The 22,803-nt window shown below is 41.2% G+C and overlaps 1 protein-coding gene across 4 annotated transcripts in view; it reads left to right on the forward strand.

Moving 5' to 3' along the window:
- The window catches only part of ANO5 (anoctamin 5), a 61,027-nt gene extending 48,251 nt beyond the window's left edge, over positions 1 to 12,776 (forward strand). For all 4 annotated transcript variants that reach the window (XM_087743149.1, XM_087743170.1, XM_087743160.1 and 1 more), the window contains 7 exons: positions 2,048 to 2,217; positions 3,349 to 3,446; positions 3,709 to 3,839; positions 5,614 to 5,819; positions 6,897 to 7,078; positions 8,196 to 8,301; positions 9,012 to 12,776. In XM_087743149.1, the coding sequence (XP_087599275.1) occupies positions 2,048 to 2,217; positions 3,349 to 3,446; positions 3,709 to 3,839; positions 5,614 to 5,819; positions 6,897 to 7,078; positions 8,196 to 8,301; positions 9,012 to 9,233 (1,115 nt within the window). In that variant the 3' untranslated portion in view covers positions 9,234 to 12,776. The remainder of the gene's footprint in view (positions 1 to 2,047; positions 2,218 to 3,348; positions 3,447 to 3,708; positions 3,840 to 5,613; positions 5,820 to 6,896; positions 7,079 to 8,195; positions 8,302 to 9,011) is intronic.
- The last annotated feature ends 10,027 nt before the right edge of the window (positions 12,777 to 22,803 follow it).

Here is a 22,803-nt window from a genome sequence, read left to right on the forward strand (position 1 = left end):
TCTTACTTTGGGGGGAAGGTAGGAGGCTGGGGGATGGGATAGGACAGTATATTTTCCCGGGTTTTCTGTTGGCACTGTGTTCCTCAGCTGTGGATTCACAGATTTGGAGTTAGTACAGAGGGAAAGCAGAGCCTGAGGAGGCTGAGAAGCTGGGCCCAAGATGTGTCGTCGTGGCTGCAGCCAGTGGTAGCTACAGTTACTTGCAGCAGGCTCGCTCCAGAGCTGGCGGAGCTGGCAGGCAGGCCCAGAAAGATCTATTGGTTTTGTAGCGATTTTATGTTTGCCTGTTGCTTGCTTGCTGGAAATATCCTTCCCTAGAGCCCTTCTTACGTATTTTTCTTTGTTTGCCCTTAATGATTTGATGTACAAGTCCCTGCAGGTGCTTTATAGAAAGAAATAATTGCAGAATATTCAGCTGGGGAGGGAGAGCTGAAAGCGTTAGGTGTTTGTAGTTTGTACAGCTGTCGTAAACACAGCTGGGTGATCTTATTTTATGAGGTCTTACAAGTGGCACCAAGAATTGAAAGGTTTCTTGCAGAAACTTAATGGGATGTTGCATTGGGTTGATTTTGATTTATGGTGGACCATCTCTTGGCTCAGAGATCTGTATTGCTTATCTCATGTGGCCAAATTAGACCAAAGAAAGACGGAACAAGTAATAAGTAAAATTGCCCCTAGCGAGAAAAAAAAAAAAGCAACAACAAAAAAACAGAAAAAAAACCCAGAAAATCATCATTTTTTTTTAAATCTTTCTTTCTTGAAGGGCATGAATTATAAGCATGAAAGCTCTGCAATGTTAGTTTGCTGCTTGCAAGCGTGGAGGATTAATTTCTTAAGTGTCAGCACTAGCTGTGGTTATCAGTTACAGAGGGAAAATAAATCTGTTTACTTCTGTGGGACTGCTGCCCTCCGCTGGCGGCCGTGGCTCTGCGCTTGGGCCCGGCTTAGAGGCAGGGCTGGGTCGAGGGTATGAAATGTTGGCTGCGGCCGCCAGGATTGCCTGTTCTAACTCTTTTCACTCTTGAATTCATTAAAAACGTTAGGCCAGATTTTGTTTTCAGACGGGCAGGTATAACCGACCTCTGGTGCTCTGAACAGCGAGTGTCTGACGGAAACATTTGAACAGTTCACTGCCAATAAAAATACTTTAATGAGCTGCAGCCTAGGCAGGCTACCTCACCTGAGTACTGCCTCCTCTGTAGCACACTACACGTTCTCAGTAAATGCCTTCTGTCAGGCAAACTTATGCCAAGCTTGGAAACGTTAATTTACTCAGATATATAAAATAACTTTGCCCCAGGGGCGGTGAGTTCAACACGTCCGCCAGGTCCTGACCAATTCAGAGGGATGTGAATGCTTGTGGTGTATTTTCTTCCCCTTTCACCCAGCTTGTATTGGTTATATGTTAACATTTAACAGGACATTTTACCAATAATGTGCATAGCGCTTCCTGCTACCTTTAAAAATGTAAACATGACGGAGAATGCGATTATGAAGGCGGCAAAACCTTAAGCAAAGGCTTGGCGATGTTCAATACCACCAAGATGCCTGTATCCTTCCCTATTCTTCCCCCCACAGTGAGCCTCATCTTTCAGAGGGACAGGACCCATCCAGTTTCTGCTGATTTCAGTATAAGTTACACACATACAGCATATTGAAAAAAAAAATACTGTAACGTACTTCTCTACCACAAAGAAGAAAAAAAAATTCTTTATCATGTGCATTGCCAACAGTGATTTTTTCATAGTGTAGAAGACCCTACTAGTTCATGTTTGAAATTCATCTTGGATCTCCTAAAAATAGCATAAGATTTTGGGATAGACAAGTGCTAGTGGACACTACAAAGAAGGGGAAATTGAAACTTATAAATGTTTCAGGAATGAATTTCACTTGCTTGTCTACTCAGAGCATTGCATTGTAAATTAAGGGCAGGAATTGCATCTGCTGAATTGGGATGTAAAGGCACTGTTGGTGATGAGTAATTATGAATCTGTGTCCTTTTAAAGGGAATAAAGGAAAATAAAATTACTGTTTTCTGGTTTCACAGAGATTCCCAGAACTCATATGGAGTACGAGAACAGGCTCACTATGAAAATGTTTCTGTTCCAGTTTGTCAACTACTATTCATCCTGCTTCTACGTGGCCTTCTTCAAAGGGAAGTTTGTTGGTTACCCGGGTGCCTACACATACATGTTTAATCGCTGGCGAAATGAAGAGGTAGGACTTTCTTGCTTAACGTGGATTGAATAATAATAAACTAGTTTAAACTCTTTATCCCCTCCAACCTGTGCAGTCAGAAATTGCCAGCTGCAGGTTTGGTTTGGAATGAGCCGGACCTCAGCTGGCCTTCCTGAGGCTGATGGGGGGGCTTCCAAGGACTCTCCCTGCTGTTGCTAGTCAGGGAAGCACCAGCAGTGAAAATCTGTGGCGCTCAGTCACAAGGGTGGAAAATCAAAAAGCTTTTCTTGGCCCCAGTTCTCCAGAAATACCAGTGGATCTTGCCATAGGTCTTAAAAGTGATCCTCTAGGTTGAAGTAAGCTAGTATAAATGGAAATGGTCTCTGGCTTTTGGGTGTCTTCATAAGCTTTTTGAGGCACTACATTTTCAGAAAAACTGTTTGTTAAGAGGCACATCTGTAAGCTTTTGCGTTTTTCCCCTCATTTCATTGCTAATTATGCTGTTTGTACAGAGATGAAATACAATATTTAATGTGAAGCATTACTTGGGAGTCAATAGTGGAGGAAAAACTTCATGCAAAACACAATGAAGTAATGCAGTGCACTTACTGAGGGAGTATCTCCTAACACGGGTCTGGCTGCTAAATTCTTAAGAAGGCCTCAGTAAAGAGGTGAAACTTTAAAACGAGTGTTCTCCGCAAACAGCAGAGACCAGATACTGGCAGGTATTTAAATACCTCTGGTGTCGGGATATGAATAGAAAATGCAGGGCGTTGCTAGGTCAGGGTGGGTCTGGTGTTGGGAGCTGACCAAGCGCCACAGAGTCACCTCGCTGGGGCTGTGGGGTGGCTGCTGCATGCGGGCCCTGCTGCCCCCTCTTTGTCTATGCACAGTGGTCAGCCTGAGGCATCGCTGAATTGCTCTGTCTTTAAACGGTCCTTGTGTCTTGGTGTCTGTTTTATCAAGCACGCTGAGCATTGAAAGCCCTTCTGTAACAGCCTTCCTGAGAGGGTATCGTAGCTGGCAGTCCAGCTGAAAATTAAGTATTGTCCTAACAAGTTTTAAGAACTCTTCTTCTCTTCTTTCTTTCATTTATACAGTAGTAGAATATAGTTTGTCTGGGTAATGTCCATTATTGATGTCCATTAACGCCCCATTTGTCTCTGCCAGTGTGATCCTGCGGGCTGTTTGATAGAATTGACGACACAGCTCACCATAGTCATGGCTGGCAAACAGATCTGGGGAAATATCCAAGAGGCCATTGTACCGTAAGTTCGCTCTTACACTGAGACGCCCATATAGACAGAGGAAATGCTTGGAAGGAGTGATAACAAGTATTGCCATATGAAGAAGCTAAGAAAACTTGTGTAAATTAAGAACAAATCCTGACAAGTAGACTCATTCTGTAGAGGCTTTTGGCCTCTTTTTGTGAAAGCCATGCTTGTAAAAGCATGTTGCAACAAGGAGCTTGCTTAGAGAAAGGGGTATTGGATCTGCTTCTCTCATTGTTAACTTTTTCTGCATGTACAGCTGGATTTGTAACTGGTGGGGACGCCGGAAAGCCAGAAATAATCCAGAAAATTTATACAGTCGCTGGGAGCAAGACCATGATCTGCAGATATTTGGAGCCTTAGGCCTGTTCTATGAATATCTAGAAATGGGTAAGTTTAAAAATACACATTTGGAATTGAGGACAAGACACCTTGTACTGACAGTTCCAAAAAAATAGCTTCTCAATTAATTTTTATGGGTTGATGCCACCACTTTCATCTGGTAAACAGTAGACGGATAACTGCTGGAAATCATTAAGTAGGTCAGCCCAATAAAAAAAAAAAAAAAAAAAAAAAAAAGCTGCCTTTGCATCTTAGAACACAGGGAATTTCATAGAAACACTCCAAAGACTGTTTCCCTCATTTGAATGGGGAACATTATTCTCAGTGCAGCCAGCTGTCTCGATGTCTGTTCTGTTCTTGTTCCCAAGCGCATATTCTCAGCTGATGTCAGTGGAAACTGTATGTATGGGATGAGCGCCAAATATGCTGTAAGGATGGGTGCTGCAGATAGGAGATCTACAAGCTGAATCAGGGCGAATCCGTTTAGGTTTAGGTTTGCGCTGATGAGTGCTTCCCTGCAGTCCAGTAGGCCAGCAGAGGGAGCATGGGGAACAGAACAGGATTTTTCAAAGGTGATGCGAACAGGCCAGCATACAAAATTACTTTACAAAACCTGAGAAACCAAAACTAGAAACTGAAGCCAAACTAAATCTAAATGACGCTAAAAAAAAATTAGTATTTGTCTATTAGAAGGACAAAATTTGTTGAAAAGTGGTCCCTTGTATTGTTTTATTTGCACAGAAATAATTATTGCCTAGAGCTTTGCAACTCTATTATTGTCGCTTCGTACACTTCATGATATTTCATCCAGGGCTGTGATCTTATAAAATTCATACACAGTGTTGTCAGCCGTGCCTGTTAATAGATGTCCTTGCTCTTCCTGAATCAGAACTGAACCGGTACGCTCCGGCATTGTCCTGGGGCTGCTAAGCTAGTAAGAGTTTTGTTGCTTGTCTAAGATGAAGGACTGGTCGCTGAAATCAGGGAAGAGCTGATGATTGCTGTATGGGAATTTATTTTTATCCACTGCCGAAACCAGACAAGCTGTTCTGTTTCCTGTCTTTAAAATATAGCGGCAGTATTGGCTCTGCGCTGAGGAATGTCACATTCTGTACCAAGAGCCATTTCATTTTGGTAATGACTAAAGGGATCATTTGTGTACTTTATTTGCAATTCTTAAACTCATGTTAAGACTTCCCAGTGGGACTATTATATACAGAATTGGTATTAATATTTTGGCTAAATCAGTAACAATAGGTGGAGGTAAGGTTGCGATAAAAGTATTTCCTCTTTTTCATTTAGGAGAACGGGCTTCCTCTGTGCAAACTGCAGGAGAGGAAAACTAGCCTTTTTTTTTATTTAATTGAATTTTATTTTATTTTATTTTATTTTATTTTATTTTATTTTATTTTATTTTATTTATTTTATTTTATTTTATTTTATTTTATTTTACTCCTGTCTTGTAATTCAGAAATTGGAGGTATGAGTACCTTCCCATTCCCCTACAGTTACGTTCCATTCATGAGAGGAGAACTGCAGCACCATGGAAGACCTGGCATCCAGCACTGCTGGCAGCATGCTTTGGCAGGACCCGACTGCCCTGTTCCCTTGGGTGCTGCTGAATGGCAGCCTGAAGAGACTAGAGAAGTCTTGGGGCTGGGGCAGGTTGTCCCGTAGCTCAGGCCAGGGCTGGAGATGACACGTTGTGCAGCCTGGCAGAAGTTTGCCATTTGTCTGCGAGCGGCAACTTGCGTGTTTCACCGTCACCCTGAGGGTGCTTTCATAGGGGCAGATTTTGGCACTTTTCTCTTCTCCCTTGCAGTCATTCAGTTTGGATTCATTACTCTCTTCGTGGCGTCCTTTCCCCTGGCTCCCCTTCTTGCCCTGATGAATAATATCCTGGAGATTCGAGTAGACTCCTGGAAATTAACCACTCAGTACAGGAGACCTGTGGCTGCGAAAGCGCATAGCATAGGAGTTTGGCAAGAAATCCTGAATGGAATGGCCATCTTGTCTGTTGTCACTAATGTAAGTATGTTAACTGTGCTATATCAACTTCGATTCTTCCATGTACTCAGAATTTGCAGATCTAAAAATCAGCCGATGCTTTTTCTCCTTCATCAACAGTACTCACTTCATCACGTACTACCCTACAGAGACATGGTCAAACCATTTGGGTGGTTTGGCTTGTCCGTATGTTGACGACACGCAGCTCCCAGTCCACATTTCATTGGACCATAATGTTTCACTCATTTGTCTGTCTTTTCCAGTGTTTCGTCATGGCATAAGCCAGTCTGAAGCTTAGTCTGATGAAGCACGCTGGTTGCCCAGAGGGGACCGTAGGGGACAGAAGGGGTGGATTAATTCTGTCGGCCAGATGACATTTCTGGCTTGTCCTTATGAGGCCTATTCTGTGGGAGTTCCGCTCGTTCAGCTGCTTCTGGATGCCCCTGTGGGGCAATGCCTCAGAGTACTTTTTATAAACTGGAAACTAAGTGCTATGCTAGTATTTCATCTTAAGTTGAAAGTAAAGCAGACTGCTGAGCAAGAGAGTTGCCTCTCTTTAACGTAGAATAGTAACCAGTATCAGATCTGCAAGTGTCTTGGGCAACAAACTCACTTGCAGGTATTGCCCAATTAGCAAGGTACCGGAGCATCTTAAGTATCCCAAGTTTCTTGGCAAAATGTGCGGGTAGCCATTTTTTCCTTTTTAAATACAGCTGGAGAAAATGGTTGCCCTTCTTTCATAAAGTGATCACACACTGGATTGAAGTTCATCCTTTCTCACAAGAATTCAAACCCACATCTCCTCTTTCAGTAAGCAGTGCTGTTAGCACAGATAGAAGACAGTTTGGTGTGAGGGGATATTTGGGATTCAGTGCCTCTTGTAAGGACTGTTCACATATTTTGATCACTGAATGCCGATCCTTGCAGCAGAGGCTGCAGTCAGCATCTCGACCAAGGTAAGGTGCCCCAATCGTGCTCACCCTTGCTTAAAAGATCCTGGGTTATGCCACAGAGTCACAGGACGAAAACCCTTTTATGAATCTGCTCACGAGCTTTGTGTGCTACTTCCTTAGTTTCTTTTTCTGTTTTCTTTTTCAGGCTTTTATTGTTGCATTCACATCAGATATGATTCCTCGTTTAGTTTACTACTATGCTTATTCTGAAAGTGAAGACTCACCTATGTCTGGATACATAAACAATAGTTTGTCAGTGTTTCAAATCTCAGATTTTCCTGAAAGAAACAAGCCTAAACTGAATCCAGAAAACTTTGTCATATGCAGGTTGGTGTTGGTGTAATAATAAATATTTTATCACTTTGTTTAGAACACAGCATAAAAAGTCAATGCAGATCTAAGTAGTCCACTAGAAATTAAGCGATGTCGTTCTCATCATTCCGAAGTGCGAGAGGTAATATTTAAGCTATTAACAAGGCAGTGCTTGAGATGGTAAGAAGTCATGCCAGTAACGAAAAAGCCACCTCTTTGTTGTTTAATAGTCTCATTGCTAATGTTTTTTTGTCCGTTTTTGGTTTTTTTACTTAATTGAACTATTGATTTTTTGGGTGATGGAGGAGATTTATGTCCCTAAGGTTGCAGCTTTAGCCCATATTTTCAAAGGTTTTTCGGCTGCAATGCCTAAGTGGACAAGGAAGTATCATTAAGGGGCGGTTTAGATTCCAAAGCTGAAAATGAGGTGTGGTATTTCAAATCAATCGTTATTGTGCTAGATGTCACTGAGGATCTGGGCCATCCTGCTTTCATTAAAAGAAAGTCCTTTCTCACTAGAAGCAGCATTGAAGGTTCTAGAAGAATTGAGAAAGAACTTTGGAGAAATACGTGGTAAAAGAAAAGGATTGATTTAATGCAAAAAAAAAAGCCCAAAACAAACAAGGCAAACAAAAACCCGCCAACATTTTAAGAAGCAGCTACATTTGTATGACGTTTTAGCTTTAAAGCCCCAGGAGTCTTTATCCTACTTATACATGGGAGTGGAGAACTCAGGGCTGTCCTTCCATTAAACCGGCATCTGTCCAGTCCATAATCTGTCAACATCTGTCGCACTTATTCAGTACTTGTCCGTTACTGGGCGATACGTTCCATCGCTCTGTCCTGTATTATTTGATCATTGCCCCCCCGAAAAGTGACCCATGTACAAAATTGCACTTCTCGCACGTCCTCACCTCTACTCTGTTGCTGTGACTGTGAGGGTGTTTAAGGAAACGTAAGACAGAAACAAATTGAGCCGCAACCTTTTTGTGCAAAAGGAAACAGACCATTTAAAACAAGGTGAAAAGGTTCCTTAAGTGACAGCTGTATTTGCCTGTAAGTGTCACCGAGCTTGTAGTCTGTCTCAGACTGAACATGACATTTCACCTTTGCATGTCTTTCTATCCAACAGGTACAGAGACTATCGATACCCTCCAGATCATGAGCGGAGATATTTACACACTATGCAGTTCTGGCACATTCTCGCTGCAAAACTGGCCTTTATCATTATTATGGAGGTATGTTCCCTACAAAATTGCCCTCCGAAATTGGTACCTTACAGATTCACTAGGTAGTTACTAATGTTACAGAAAATATAATTGCTGAGAGTATGAAATAGTTTCTTCGCTAAGTAATAGCAAATATTCAGGTCCTAAATGCTTACTATAACTAGGTCTTTTAACTCCAGGAAGTTAACCTCACAGTAAGAACAGTGAAAGCAGCTGAGGAGACTGCTCGATTTGATTGAAATAAAATAGCAGAATAAAAAAGGTCTTTACGCAGATGGAAGAGACATGAACCACCAGGACTAGCACTTTCACTCCTCCTGGTTTCATTAAAGTATTGTATGCGAGATAACTGTATTCAAAATCCAGAAACCATTTTGCAGTGATGTACATTGGCTAAAAAAATTGGCTAATAATAGCTAAATCAATAATTTGGATAACTGGCACTTCAGTATTAAGCCACTGTCTTCCAAGTTCTGAAGGGAAAAGGGAGTTTGGAATTAAAGTTTCTGTTTAAAAGGAAGGGGTTTAATCCTTGTGCACATCTCGGATACACATTGATTTGTTTTGTATTTTTCCCGGACAGCCACATGAAATGTATTCTGTTTGTGAACAAAAAGAGAAGTGATCTATTTGGTGTTAGATAAAACAAGAGGTGTTTCATTTGGTAACGAGTTGTTACATTTCTCCTGGCTTCCTTTATTTTTTTTTTTTTTTGGCAGCATGTTGTATTCATCGTCAAATTCTTTGTAGCATGGATGATTCCTGATGTCCCTGCAGACGTGAAAGCCAAAATAAAACGTGAAAAGTATTTAACACAGAAAATCCTACATGAGTATGAACTTGAAAAACTGAAGGAGCGGCTGTGTCAAGGTGATAAACGAGCCACGGAAAAGGAATTCATCGCCACAGAAGGGAGAATGGAGTTATCCAGGGCAATGTAGCTAAAAAACAACTGTTCGGGATTTAGCTCATTTTAGCTTTTTTATCTGTGATTTGCTCAGTATGCATCGTGAAAGCTATAGGACAGTTCCAACCCTTGGCTTTCACTCCAAAGATTTTAGACTTTTCTTTTAAAGTCTTACTGAGCATCCTAGGTTTAGTAAATCTACTTAACTGTATGACTTCAGCACTGTTTTCTATTTACCCATCACTTTGAGTAATAAGCATAATCTCGTAATCCTAGAACTTGGATTCCCAGTGTAGGGAACATTACCCTCAAAGGGCTCACAGGACGTGGTAAGGTCATTACCACCAAGCCCTCCCCCTGTCGCTGAGTGCCAAGTTCCAGGCTGTATCCCAGCTGAATGAAAAGGATATTATAGAGGAGTCCTGCTGTGGAAAATGCTGAGAATTATTATTTTTATGACATGATCATTTAAATAGGAGAACACTCCTGATACAAGCGTTTGGGGCTTTTTTTGTATCCACTGTGTCTTATGAGACGTTTATTTGCAGCTTTGAACTTCTATACACTTTCTAGAAGGAATGGATTTTTAAAGATGTGTTGGCTTAATTCCACTTGGAATTATTTATAGGCACAGAATTCAGTTAATACATACTAATGAAGGAAAAAAAAAATCCATTATTTATTTTCATAAAGATATCATCCGCCAAAGAGTTTGCTCTTTAAATGCAAGTATTATGGAATCTTCTAATGACAGTGTTTTTTGAAAAGATGTATACAATTTGGAGAAACACAGCTAATTTATTTCTCAGTCTCAAAAACTGCCATTGGAAGTCTTGCTTGATGTTAGTTTTGGCCAGAGCTGCCCCTTGGTTTGGATTCTGTGTTTGGCTTCGCTGTGAACGCCAACCCAGGACTAAAGGCCTGTGCCTGCGCTGGGTGCACGCTACGGGGGGCGACCACGCAGTGCGGGGGGCTGGGGCTGGGCCGCCGCGCTGACTGATCGGGCTGGATGGTTTCTGCATCCATTTGTAGTCAAAAGATTTTAAGCATGCCAAATAATCTATGTTTACGATGTTATTGTCCTTATACATAGGAGCCTGGGGGGTTGGGTTTGGGTTGGTTTCTTTTCTTTTTAATCTTTAAGAAGAATTTTTTTTCCTGTTTTGTCATGGGGCTTTTCTACAAAGTTACTGAGTTTATAAATATATAATAACTACTTGCGCAAAGTAGCTACCAACTGTTTATGAATGTGCCCTCATTTTATAATTTGAAGCAGTTTGGCAGTTTTATGATTTTGCTGTATATTTAAAACATATCAACACTTCCATGCTTAGTGCCTTGTTTATTTGCATTTGGCAAAAGATGTGAAAGCGATCGCTGTGGGGAAATGCGTGTTTCCAAAGCGTGCTTGCAGGCATCGTGATACTGTGAACCTGCCCACGGAGCTGTACAGCGTCAGCCAAACCGCGCCTGCCTCGGCACGCTTCTGCTTCAGTGCTACGCGAACTGGTCACGCAGAGCCGTTCGTACCTAGCCTGCTTAGATAAAGTAGCAGCAGACTGTTGAGCTCTCTCATGCTGAAGTACACTGGCTAGAGAGATTAGAAATTTTACTATATTTGCACTTTGAAAGTTATACTTCCTCGCAAGTATGCACAAAACAAAATTTAGATTTGTATTCCGTATCAGCCAAATGATGTACTGTTTACTAGATCCACAACTTAAGGTTTCTGTATTTTCTTTTAGCCGACCTAGCCTACGTCTTGGAATACTTGGCTACTAACCTTAATGTTGTAACAGTTTTAAATCAATGTCTTGGGTGGAACCGTCATTATTAGCAACAGTTTTAACGTTGAAGTGCCTACCTCGAACAAACATCACATGGTTTGGCTGCCAGTCAAGGAGCTGAAGCCGATGTACATTTCTCGTTACTGTAAGTTATTCAGCTTTGGTCTGGATGTTTGCTTGATAAAGCAAGCATATTGGCAATTCATGTTCATGATGAACTGACCATGTTCTTGAATATTCAGATATATTTGAAGTAGTGGATTTATTGGAGGGGTGCATGTATAAATAAATTAGCTCTGCTGCTTAATGTATAAGCCAAAGAAGAGTATCAGTCACCACAATTATATATGTGACACCAGAATTTACACAATGCAAGCACTTTGCCGCTTCTTACACATATCCTGTTAACTAAACTGCTTAATTTAGATTTCATGGGTTTGTTACTGTTAGCAATGCAAACAATTGCTTCAAATGGTAGGGTAATGAGATGCAAAATGATATTTCTATGCAAAAGATACAATCCGATTGAAGCTGAAAACAGAGTTGAATATTCAGCATTAGCTGCACTATTCCTGCTTACAGAACCTTAGTTTCTTCAGGTCCTGTAATAAAGTGTCCTAATATACTACGTTTGAAAAGGTGTCAGCAAAATGGATGTGTTGTGAACAAATAATGCTATTTAAAAGCAAGATGGAGGAAAACAAGGAGGTGCCTTAGTCTGGGATACAGCATTGGTACGCAGGAGCCCTGCATGCAGACCCTGAATTTGAATTGATGTTTTGACCCCTACTTCTTGCTTCTTTCAAACTTGGTTTTTTAAATCACTTCCTATTTAATGCTATTACAAACAGATGTTTTGCATATGTTGTGTCATACAACAGAAAGTGGAAAAAATCTGGGATCAGCTTATTTAAAAAGAAATATATATATCTTAAAAATATATCATTACCCTTCATAGCATTACTTCCTCCTATATAGAAACTGTTGAAAAGAGAATGTCTTATCCTATTAAGAGCTAATGTCACATAACAAAATAAGTCTAACACCTCTTTAGGTAATAGTTTGCCTTTACTTGTCATTAAGCAGTATTTTGACAAACGGTGATGAGTATGATTAGGATTCTAATGGCTCACATACCTGCGCATTTCCTGAAGTGTTCTTGGAAAGTGACGAAAATAAGAAAAATGGACTGGTCAGTTTGGGAATGTGCTTATTCTTCCTGTTGGAATATTTGATTTTGTTGTGTTTAATATCTAAAAGTGCCCTTGAACCAAAGCGAAGATAGTTCTGCGTTGGAACTACCGTAACTGAAGCAACAGTAGATTGTTTCATTAGAATTAGTTAGAAAAAGAGCATTGGCCTTTCAAGTATAATACAATCAGGGAAATTTTTTTTCCAATTAAAATTTAGTATTTTTACCTTGGAAAGGTGTAGTGTGGTATGTTCTAAGCAAACGACTGCAAAATAAGTGTGCTACTATAAGACACTATACTGTTTTTTCTAGAAGACTTTGTTATTATGCTTTTACTTTTTTATGTGATATACTAGCAGTTTAAGACAACAGAGAGAAGTGACAATAGATGGACTTTCCTGCTGTTCGATGTGTACTGCTTGTTTTGACTTGTACTGTCGTGTAATCTGAGTGGCATGTTTGTCTGCTAAGTATGTTGCTGATATATCTATGACACACTAATGTTGGAATGAAGTTTTTAAACAGTGCATTCAGCTAACTTATATATGTACATTTAATAAGATCTGAATCTGGCAAATAAAGCAGTGTTTATTTTTAATGTGCTGTCAATTTGTTTTTGAAAATTCCAAGAATTCAGAGAGGAGCAGAAGTATTAAAAGCTAAATGCCCAGAGAACCTCATGGAGAGAAGTGTCCGTACAGATTTCTGCAACTCATTGCAGGATATCTGGGCGCTGTGTATAGATTTCCTGCAGCTGTAACTTCACAAGTTTCTTCCTCAGGTTAGTGAAGGCGGCCTCCGTCTGACTGCCATCTTCCACTTGATAACCACATGGTGTAACTGGCCTTTCTGTCTTCGTGCATTTCTTAAGAATGAATTACCAAGGAAAACCTGTACAAAGTTCTGTGTATGTTGGAGGTAATGCACAGGACCGAGATGGCATGAGTGTGTGATAGCCCAGGAGGGAATTTAGCTTTGCAAATTCCTTGCATTAGAAGACCACAGTTCAGAGAAAAAGGCTCGGCGCTTTCATCTTCCTTTAGGTACGGTACAAACAGTCTGGTAACACCCCTTCGTTTTCAGCCAGGCTGCTTTTCCCTTCATTCTGTGGATACGGTTTTTATTCTTGGGATGCCAGGACCTGAGGTGACTTCTCAAGTTCTCAGTCAGTCACACACACGGTTTTCACACGCAGTGCGAGAGGTTCACGTACGTGCACTTAAATAGCTTTGAGCACATGTACTGGAAAATATGGCAGAGCTGAAGCTTTTCCAAGGGACTGGTGAAGTCGTACTCTTCATAGGTACCTCTACATATTTTAATCTTTCTTCAAACTCACTTCTGGCACCAGGGCAGGGCTTTGGATTAGATTTCAGAGAATCTGGATTCAAGTTTATGACTTGGTCTCAACAGATAGCAGCAGCACGTGTTATCACTTGGGTTATACCACGCTATCAGAACTTCGCTGGGAAGAGCATCACCTGCCAGCCTTGGTAGGTCATTTCCTTTGTAACTTTGAAATGATAAATTAAGAGAGATGCAATAGCAGCAATCGAATGAAAGAAATGTATGAGATAAATGCAACAATCTTGTCTATATTAAAAAAAAAAAAAAAAAAGGAAAGGGAAAAAAAAAAAAAGAAAAAAAAAAAAGGAAGAAAAGACCGAAACAAGCAAGGTGTGATTCTGTATTACACTACTACTGCTGTGCTGGTTACTGAGGTGCGATAGGTTACTTAATTAGGTGTCAAAAGGAAAAATAAAGTGTTGAGAAAGACGGAGAAGAAAGTGGTAGCAAAAGGAAAGTGAGAAAGGAAGAAAAAAAAAGATGAAGGCGCAGGATAGAGGGGGTATTGATGTATTGGGAAAGTGTTAAAAGTCTTCAGGTGCGTTCAGGCTTTGCTCTTGGAGGTTAAACCTCGCCTCCATTGAGGCCTGTGGTAAATGGGTAATGAAGGTTAATTGGGGATACAATTTCACCCAAAAGCAATTATATTTTATAAGAAAGAGTAATATGGTAACGTGTGAGACATTCACAAATCTTGGGACATACCTACTTGTCCCATGATCAGGAATTGTAGCTACCCTTCAAAAGTCTTAATTCCTTCATTTATCTTGTGCAATAAATGAAGAGGTGCACCAGAATTTTGGTGGTTGTACTTTTTGCATCGGAAAAAGAGGTAAGGCACCTAATTTGCTCAGTGTCTTTGTCCACTCAGATTAAAGGGTCTTTCAAAAAATAAGTTCTTCTTTATGGTAGGGAGTACTGAAATAGAAGACATTTTGAACATGTGCATCTCAGTCAAACTGGTGTAAAATACATTGTCTTACAGGAGTAGAAATGTAACCTGTCACTAGTAGATCAGTGGAAAAGAACAGCAAGATGTGGAAGACATGATATCCCAACCTCTGCAGTCTGCACGTTTCGTGCCTGTTTCGGATGTGTGGGCTCTGCAACAGCTGAAGTCTTGTCTAACATTCCTCAAAATGTTCAAAATGAAAAGAAAACCTGTTTTTCTGACAATAACGTCTTGAACACGTCACTGAAAATACTCGAGGTCAGCACAACTGTGCCAAGGGCAGCTTCTGCACTCTGAGAGCCCAGCCGGTAACTGGAAGGAGATGTGGAAGGCTGAGAGACGCAGGGGACGGGGTCGGGGTTCCCAACGCCTGGTGCGGCAAAGAGAGGCAAAGGCAGCCCTCGCAAAGGGCTCGTTTAGACAGGAAAATCTTTCCTTCCCTAAACAGATGGAAAGAAGTAAAGGGACAAAAACGATGAGCATTGCCATATGAATGATAACAAAATAATTTCCAGAATATTTGAATTACTTTGTAACCTCATTAAGCCACAGCTACCATTTCTTGTCTGTCTTTCTGCATGCTCAGGGTGGTCACAACAACGCTGCGGCATAGTCTTGGCATCCTTAAAAAGGGATAGCTAAATTAAATCTTGTTCTGGTTTTAAATAATGAGTTGTCTCTACCCAACACTTACATCATTCAGATGCAGCTCAGGAAGTTTTTTTTTATGTAAGCATGTGTACCGAGAAATCTGCTGGGAGATGGGTAGGATGTGAAATTCAGCAGACGTCTCAGTTTTTGGAAGGCGCATATGCACATTCCCCTGCACTAATTAGTGACTATGCTTTCTCAGTCAGAAATGAGTCAGTCTAAAACATTTAGTAAGGGCATGATTCTTTTTAATTCTTTTTTCAACTCCTCAACAAACCGGTGCTGTTAGTTAGTCAGAAACACGTTTGTGTTTGAATTACAGACTGACCTAGCTTTGTCCTTGGCTGTTCTAAACATCCAACGCTATTCAGTATTTCCATTTTGGTACTGAACGATGTAGGGGATGTCATAACTACTTCTGCAGTCGAGAGGCATTGAATAAATGAGCCTTTTTGCTATGTTGTCCCTTCCCTACCACAGTAGGTTTGACACGGTTGACGTCGCTAGTGTATCTGAACCATACCAGCAGCAATGAAGAGCCACGGTGGAAAAGTTCGGTATCTGATGGCCCCGAGCTCCAGGCATCTCCCATGCTGACGGCTTGTACTAATCTCTCTCAGCTGGTGCTTGGTGCGATACAATAGGAAGCCAATGTTGAAGCGGCATGCGCTGCATGCTCCCTGGCTTTTAAAATATGGTTTGAAAAAGGAATAAAAATCCTCCAGACAGAAGGTTTTAGCAGGAAAAGCTGATAGTAAGGCTGGATTCTCTGCCATGTTACAGCCTCATCACAACAGACAGTTTTGCTATCAGATTCTCCTAAATAAACATTTCTGTTGACATTAGCCCGTTTGCAGCGTGTCAGCAAACAGTAATGCCACAGTTAAGCCTGTTTTCTGCTTGTGGCATCTATATTATTCTTCAGATAAAATCCTGGCTCTGTCTATACTGATGGAAATTGCACTATTATTTTCAGACGTGGCCAAGATTGCAACATTTCTCCAACAAAGATCCAGGTAAAAAAACCCAGCTGAAATGGGTGGGCCAAGAGATTTCCATACAGCTCACCATTCAATGGCAATCCGTTAATTTTAAGCTGTCTAGCCTTCATGCTGCTCTAAGCAAGCTGCTAGTGCATCGCCATCGGGAAGGATTCCCTGCTTGCCCCTTTCACATAGGATTGCCTCTGTGTCATGACAGCTTTTTTTGGCATCCTTCCTCAGAGGCAATGTGGCAGTAGTACCAAACACCGAACCCTAGGCGCCAGGTCACACTTCCACTCATCTGCTAACAGAGGCTTCCTCGCGTGGCTTTCAGTTTCTCAGCTAAAAGTGAGGTTCATGTGCCTCCAGAGCATCCTCCCAAGGTGCTGCAGAGCGTGAAGGGGCACATGTCAGGCGATAGAGAATTGTGCTGGGGAGAAAGATATTCGTGTTGATGCTACGTTGCATGAACATTTCAAGAAATATTCCTTGTATCTCAGCCAAGAACCCAGAGCATCCTGAGTTAATGATGGTTCCTGCCACTTCAGCTCCACTGAAGCTGGTGTGTGTAGGTTCAGGCCAGAGAACCGACGAGAGCTAATCCTGTGGGGTGTGTCAGGGGTGCTTCCTTGGGAAAAGACAAACATTCTAGCCCTCTACATTTTTCTTTTTTTAAAAAAACGGGACAGTCTGACATATCACCATGAAGGGATTTTTTTCACAAAGATTTCTAAGTAGAAAAGTCCCATGTTTTGAGTGAGGAAACAACAAGATCCCATGAGTTTCATGGTAAGCAATAAGTGGCTCAATGCTTTTTCATTATATTTGTGTTGCTGTGCACTCATGTGAAAATAGCAAATGACTCTGTGGCTACAGCCAGCCTGTCACGATGACTCGTGTTTTAATTAGAAGGTGCCCAGTCACCACGTACCAATGAACAGCATTCCACTTCTTCATCAAATGAAAGTACTCTCCCTGGGACTGGTAACAAGATGATGATCTGGTTAATGGGGTCACTACTGTGATTAGAGCTGAAGGAGGTGACATGGGTAGAGGAAATCAATGCGGAAAGCAAGCTGCTTTGTACTTTTACTGGAAGTTCAAAGGGCTAGGGTTACCTGCTGAACATGTGGAGGGAACTGAATTTAGCTATGAAGTCCTTGATATAATGACTTTATCTTTAAAAGGGGGAGGGTGAATAAACAGAAGTGTAAAGGCTCATGAACTGGAGAAGACAGAAAAACGGAGGCACCAGACAAGCTTGAAGCCAGACCATGTAGAGAAACTGCTATGGAGACTTGTTAATATTCAGATGTGTGGAAAAGGCCTTTAAATGGGAATGCTAGTCTGTCGGCAAGTCTCCCCTTCCATGAAGAGAGAAGCCAATTTTATTAGCAGTGAATACAAGAACCGAAATGGGGCATCTGAGAGGTTGATTCTGCGGGGAAGGGGAAAACGGGCTTTCCTCTGCTTTTGCACCTGGAAGAAATCAAATGCAAAGAAAGCATTTGGAGCACTTGCTTTACTTTCAGTGCTAGGATAAACTCTGCTTCAAACGTCTGTCCAGCATAACCAGACACCTCCCTATGCACGGAGCAGCCTCCCCGTCTCCTGCGCACACACCACCGCTCATCAGCGGCTGATTCACGCATCTGTCACTGCAGGGCCCTGACTCATTCCTGGGCACAGAGACAGTCACAGGAGCAAGCGCTTTGCCCAGAGAGCTCAGGGTGTCTGACAAGGATGGGGCAAATGCTGAGGAAGGTAACTTCAGGGTTTTTTGTGGCGAGAACAATTACAACTTCCTATAAGGCTACCTCAGTGGGTTTCTTCATTCGGCAATAGATGCCAATTATTTGGCGTATATTTGGCACACACGCACAAAATTCTGAGTCATTCTGAAACTTTATAATTAAACCTCTAGCCTGCAAAAGGTTTGATATTATTTAGCATAAGAAAAGCAAGTGATACGGGATCATTGCCTTCAAAGAACATGTTCCTTGTCGCTTTTTAAAGTGTGCTGGAACAGCAGCTAGGCCTGGAGGTGTTTTGATAGGGCCAATCCAAAGCAGTAGGTAGGAATTTTTCTGTCAATTTTAATGCCTTTGATCAGACCGTAGTGATTTGTCAGTAAAACGTCAAACACCTAAAAAAATGAAGATGGTCCCAGCATAAATCTCTTCTCAGAACTGGCAATAATGATACAGGCAATCACAAGACGTTCATGTTAAAACTGTAACGCAGAGAGGAGACGTCTGTCACGTAAAGTGGAAACATCATGCTTTATGCCTCTGCATTTGGACAGAAAACAGAGACAGATTTTTGTGGCAATGCAGATACCATCTTGGACACTGTTCACAGGAGTCTCCTTCAGGGACTTTTTCTTCGTCCCATCTGTGGGGCTGACTGAACATCTCTGTTATCTGGATTTTCATCTTCCAGGGGAAATGCTAGACTCAGAAGCACGATTTTCCCTTGCAGCCTGCTCTTAGCTGAAACCATGTGGCTCCTAACCCTTCCCTTTCTGATTGTCTGCCATTTGAGCCAGCTCCACTGTACCTTTTGAGATGTTGTTTGCAAGATAACCAGGGCAGTTTACCATGTTTGCTACTACGGTACCATCTATTTTGTCACATGTCGGAGTGCAGATCACTATTTGGCCCTGATGCATTCACTAAAATCCTTGTGGGTGTTAAACAGTGGTGGGTTCTGATTTGCCCCCCCATACGGACGATGACTACCCTGACCAGCGTGCCATCACCTCCGTTGTCAGTGCTCAGACGTGTCCAAACAACAACATTATTTGTTGCATCTATGTAGTTTCCAGCTTCACCTCTCCAACACTCCCCCTTCCCTTGAGCCGTGCAGTTTCTGGCTGCTTACCTCCTGTCATTGGTATTTGCTACTCTTAACTGCAGCAGCATCAGGATACTGACAAATGGAGCCCTCCTTTCCTTTTCTTAACAGGAATAATCTCACCAATCTTAGGTATTCCACTCTGATAATTTTTGCCTTCTTTTGTTTTCCTTTCCTTGTGAAGAAAAACTTGCGTCTTTTTGAGAGCATGGTGGCCCACTGCCAGGAAACCCGCCGGGTGAGTGGATACTTTCTGAAGATGGCAGCAGGCAGCCTAAATACTTGCATCAATCCTTTCTTCTGCTTCTTAGCTGGTGGGGATTTTTGAGAACAGGTTGCTGTCAGAGTAGCCTCCTCATTTTGTAACAGCACAATTCAGAAAAGTCAGCAGCGGAGGGCATCTGTATAACCAGTATAACGCCAGCCTCCCGCAATACTAGCTGAAGAAATGAAAACTTTTCCGCCATTGAAATCAATAGCAAAGCCCCGGCGACTTCCCAAGATGGGATTACACCATATATGTTGGAAACATAGTGACACTCATGCTTATATTGTAAAGACTACTAATTTGGGCAACTTCGGGAATCATGCAAAATGCCTTTAGGCACCGCAATTGTCAGTCTCCAACCCTGAATGTTCTGTGATTTCGAATGAAGTGAAGGAGGCAATGAGCAGAGCTGGCAGAAAAACTAAAACCCTGACAAAAATTATGCTTTTAAAATTTTGTTTTGAAGACTCACAGCTGATCTCTTCATCAAGATTTGTTCATTTATTTCTTTTATCGCTTTAATAGAGCCCATGTGCTATTAAAAATGCCAGTGAAAGGAGTTAGCACATTTTGACCCACCTTTTTTTGCAAATGAAATGATTCCCCTAGTTTTATTTCCTGGTTGTTAACCCAACTTTTCTAAAATAGGATTTTTCATAAAAACCAAACTTCTATGTGGACAGTTTTTAAACTGAAAAAAAATCCTACAAAATTTTCTAAATGTTTGTTAAGTATGCTTTTGGGAATATTTTAAAATATTAAGAACTGAAGTTTTCATTACTTTGTGTTATCACCAAAGGCAAAAAGTTTTCTACTTCTTGTGATTCTCGATCTTCCATCTTGTTCTGCAAGACGGAGTTACCAATTCCCGCATTCAAGCTGCATTTCAGCTACTTGCATGTGTGGGTTGTCATGTGGCCATAGTATCAGTCAGATTATATAGGGTTATATATATTCATATTAGCTGGAGAACTAATCTCAAGCCAATTCATAAATAAAAATCCTGAGAAGTACCAGGTATTTGAATGTAATCAAGAAGAAAAAAGTTCTTGCACATGCTCAGTTTACTCAGTCTTCCCTCCTGACGCACAGAGAACAAAGAACTTCTGAGCCTGATTTCTCTTGGAGTAGCTACTAGCAGAAAAAACGATGAAGTTACACTTTGGTCAAGTATTTGTTAAGGGTATCACAATTGGGCCCAAATGTTTAGCAACATGATCAACTGCTTAGCATTATTTTAATTTTGAAGGTGATCTCTTCTTGTTTATGTCCCTCTAACCTTTTGTGAAATAACAAGGATTAAATTAAGAAAAATCTTGGAGAAGAAGGTGATTCAGCTCTCCTGTACATTTGCCATCCCACTTCTGCTGATAAAGAGACATTCATTCAAACTCCGGGAACCACTGGATCGGTAAACTGCTTGTTACCCTACTACAGGGAAATGGGGTAGATGAGGCATGGGATGATGAGGCATAGAGTATTTTGGACAAAAGGAATATATATGTGAAACAGAAACACCCTTCACACACCGCACCCTCCTGAAAAGGCCTAGTTACGGTCTGCTTTCAGGCTGATAACCTGCCTGTGGTATGGGAAAGCAATACCAGAACGTGAATCGTTGTGAGATTTCCTGCAAAAATGCTAGCACTCGTGAGAAGGTCCTATTGTATTTAAGGTCATATTCCTTGAAATTGAGTTCAAGTAGAGAAATTTGGGCTGGTTTTTACACTATCTGACTTCCCCCATGCTTCACATGGACTTAAGGATTGATGAGGATCATTTTGAAGTGTATTAGAAGTGCTGGAGAGTATAGGGCAGCTTTTGAAAGACAAGCAATCGATTTATGAAGCCTTTTGGAGAACACTAGTCAAGGTACAAGACACGAGCAAAGGAAAGATGCCCATGTAGACTGGGAAAGCATGCACTGCACGAAGCCCTTAGGTGTAATGTTAACCAGATGCAAAAGTACCTCTCAATGATTTATGACGTGCACTGATGATGGAGCACGCACCATTCAGAGAGTGATTAATATTCTTGTCATAAATGGAAAGAAATGGGCAGCCTGCCAAGTAAATTTGTCTGTGAAAGCAGAAGACCAACTCAATTCACCAAGAGTGACTCAGTAATATGAGACTGATTGAACTCCTGGATTCAGCAGAGATTTTTATTAAAGATAAGCTACCTCCAGGGAAAGGTGTTTCCATGAGCCATGGGGGCCTCATAGTAAAGGAGAATTTGGAAGTGAAGAAGATGTGACTGACAGAACGGATTTTTAGGGACTACTTGCTTTCCAGCCATTCAGTTAGGGGATATGTAGTTATTTCAGACCTTTGATTATTATATGATTATTCCTAACAGAAAGTCCATGAACAAAACCCATGAACCTTGTTGTTCCAAAGGCCACAAAGGCTAGCCTTTGCAATTTTTCTTATGTGTTCAGCCCTTCAGAAAGCAGAAGACATCCAGAAAAAAAGGAATATATAACAACATGTTAGGTGTGAATGAATTGGCAGTCTCGGACCAACTACTGGACACATGCATCACTCTGAACCAAAACAAAATAAAACAAAACAAAAATAAGTACAACTAGTACCTTCCTTACTGAGTTAAAAGTCAGTCTATCATGATAAAGGGAAAAAATGATCTGCATAGAAAACATATGGCATGATTCAGATCACTGTAAGAAAATTTAGATCCTTTGTTCTGGAAATAGCCCCAGTGATTTTATTAGAGTTATATACAAAGTAAAAGACCTACAGTTGGGAACCACAGGAATATATTAAGTGAGAGAGAACAAGAAAACAAACAGCTAAATTTAACAAGTTATGTATTGCAGAAATTAATTACCTCGCTGCAGCCTCCAGAGTGTGATCTCAGGACATCTGGTGAACAGCAACAGAGCTGTGCTTATAGCCTACCTTTTCTTACTTATTTATACACATCTCAGTCTTGATCTTTACTTGGCTGTAGCATAATGCATATTTTTCATGGCTAAAGCAGGCTTAATATCTAAGAAATATCAATTCCTCAACAGGGCTTTAGAACAACCAAATGGTAAGACAATTTTTGAGGAACTGGCATCACTTCTGAAAGGAGAGCATAGAGGACATGAAACTGTGTATGGAAGGATTCTCAGCTAAAAAGAGACCACTGGTGAAATGCAATGTGCACATTAAAGTTAGTTCCATCCAGAAGGCCAAATCCTGAATTCCTTTCTTGATATTCTGCAGAGACATGCCTCCTGCTGAGCTAGGTAGGAATACAGCCCAAGCAGAGACTTTGGCATTTGTCTTTTTCCCCTTTGAAATTGTTATTTTCTAATGGATTGAGAAGTTTGTGTAGCACTAAAACAGAGAATAAGTAGCATTGCCTTATAAGAGCTTTCTATCTACACTTCAGTATTTGGCTTTGACAACCAGAGTGGGATTCATAGATCATACACCAGAGCATACAGAGATAGCACTAATGGTAACACTGATCACTTCTCCAGCTGTGAGAAAAAAAGCCGGTTAAGAACTGCCCATAAAACAGTGCCCTTTGGGTAGAAAAGGGAAGCAGCCACAAAATC

Source organism: Nipponia nippon, unplaced genomic scaffold, assembly GCF_047370975.1.
Source record: "Nipponia nippon isolate SJK-2023a ecotype South Korea unplaced genomic scaffold, ASM4737097v1 scaffold_10, whole genome shotgun sequence".
Lineage (NCBI taxonomy): Eukaryota > Metazoa > Chordata > Aves > Pelecaniformes > Threskiornithidae > Nipponia > Nipponia nippon.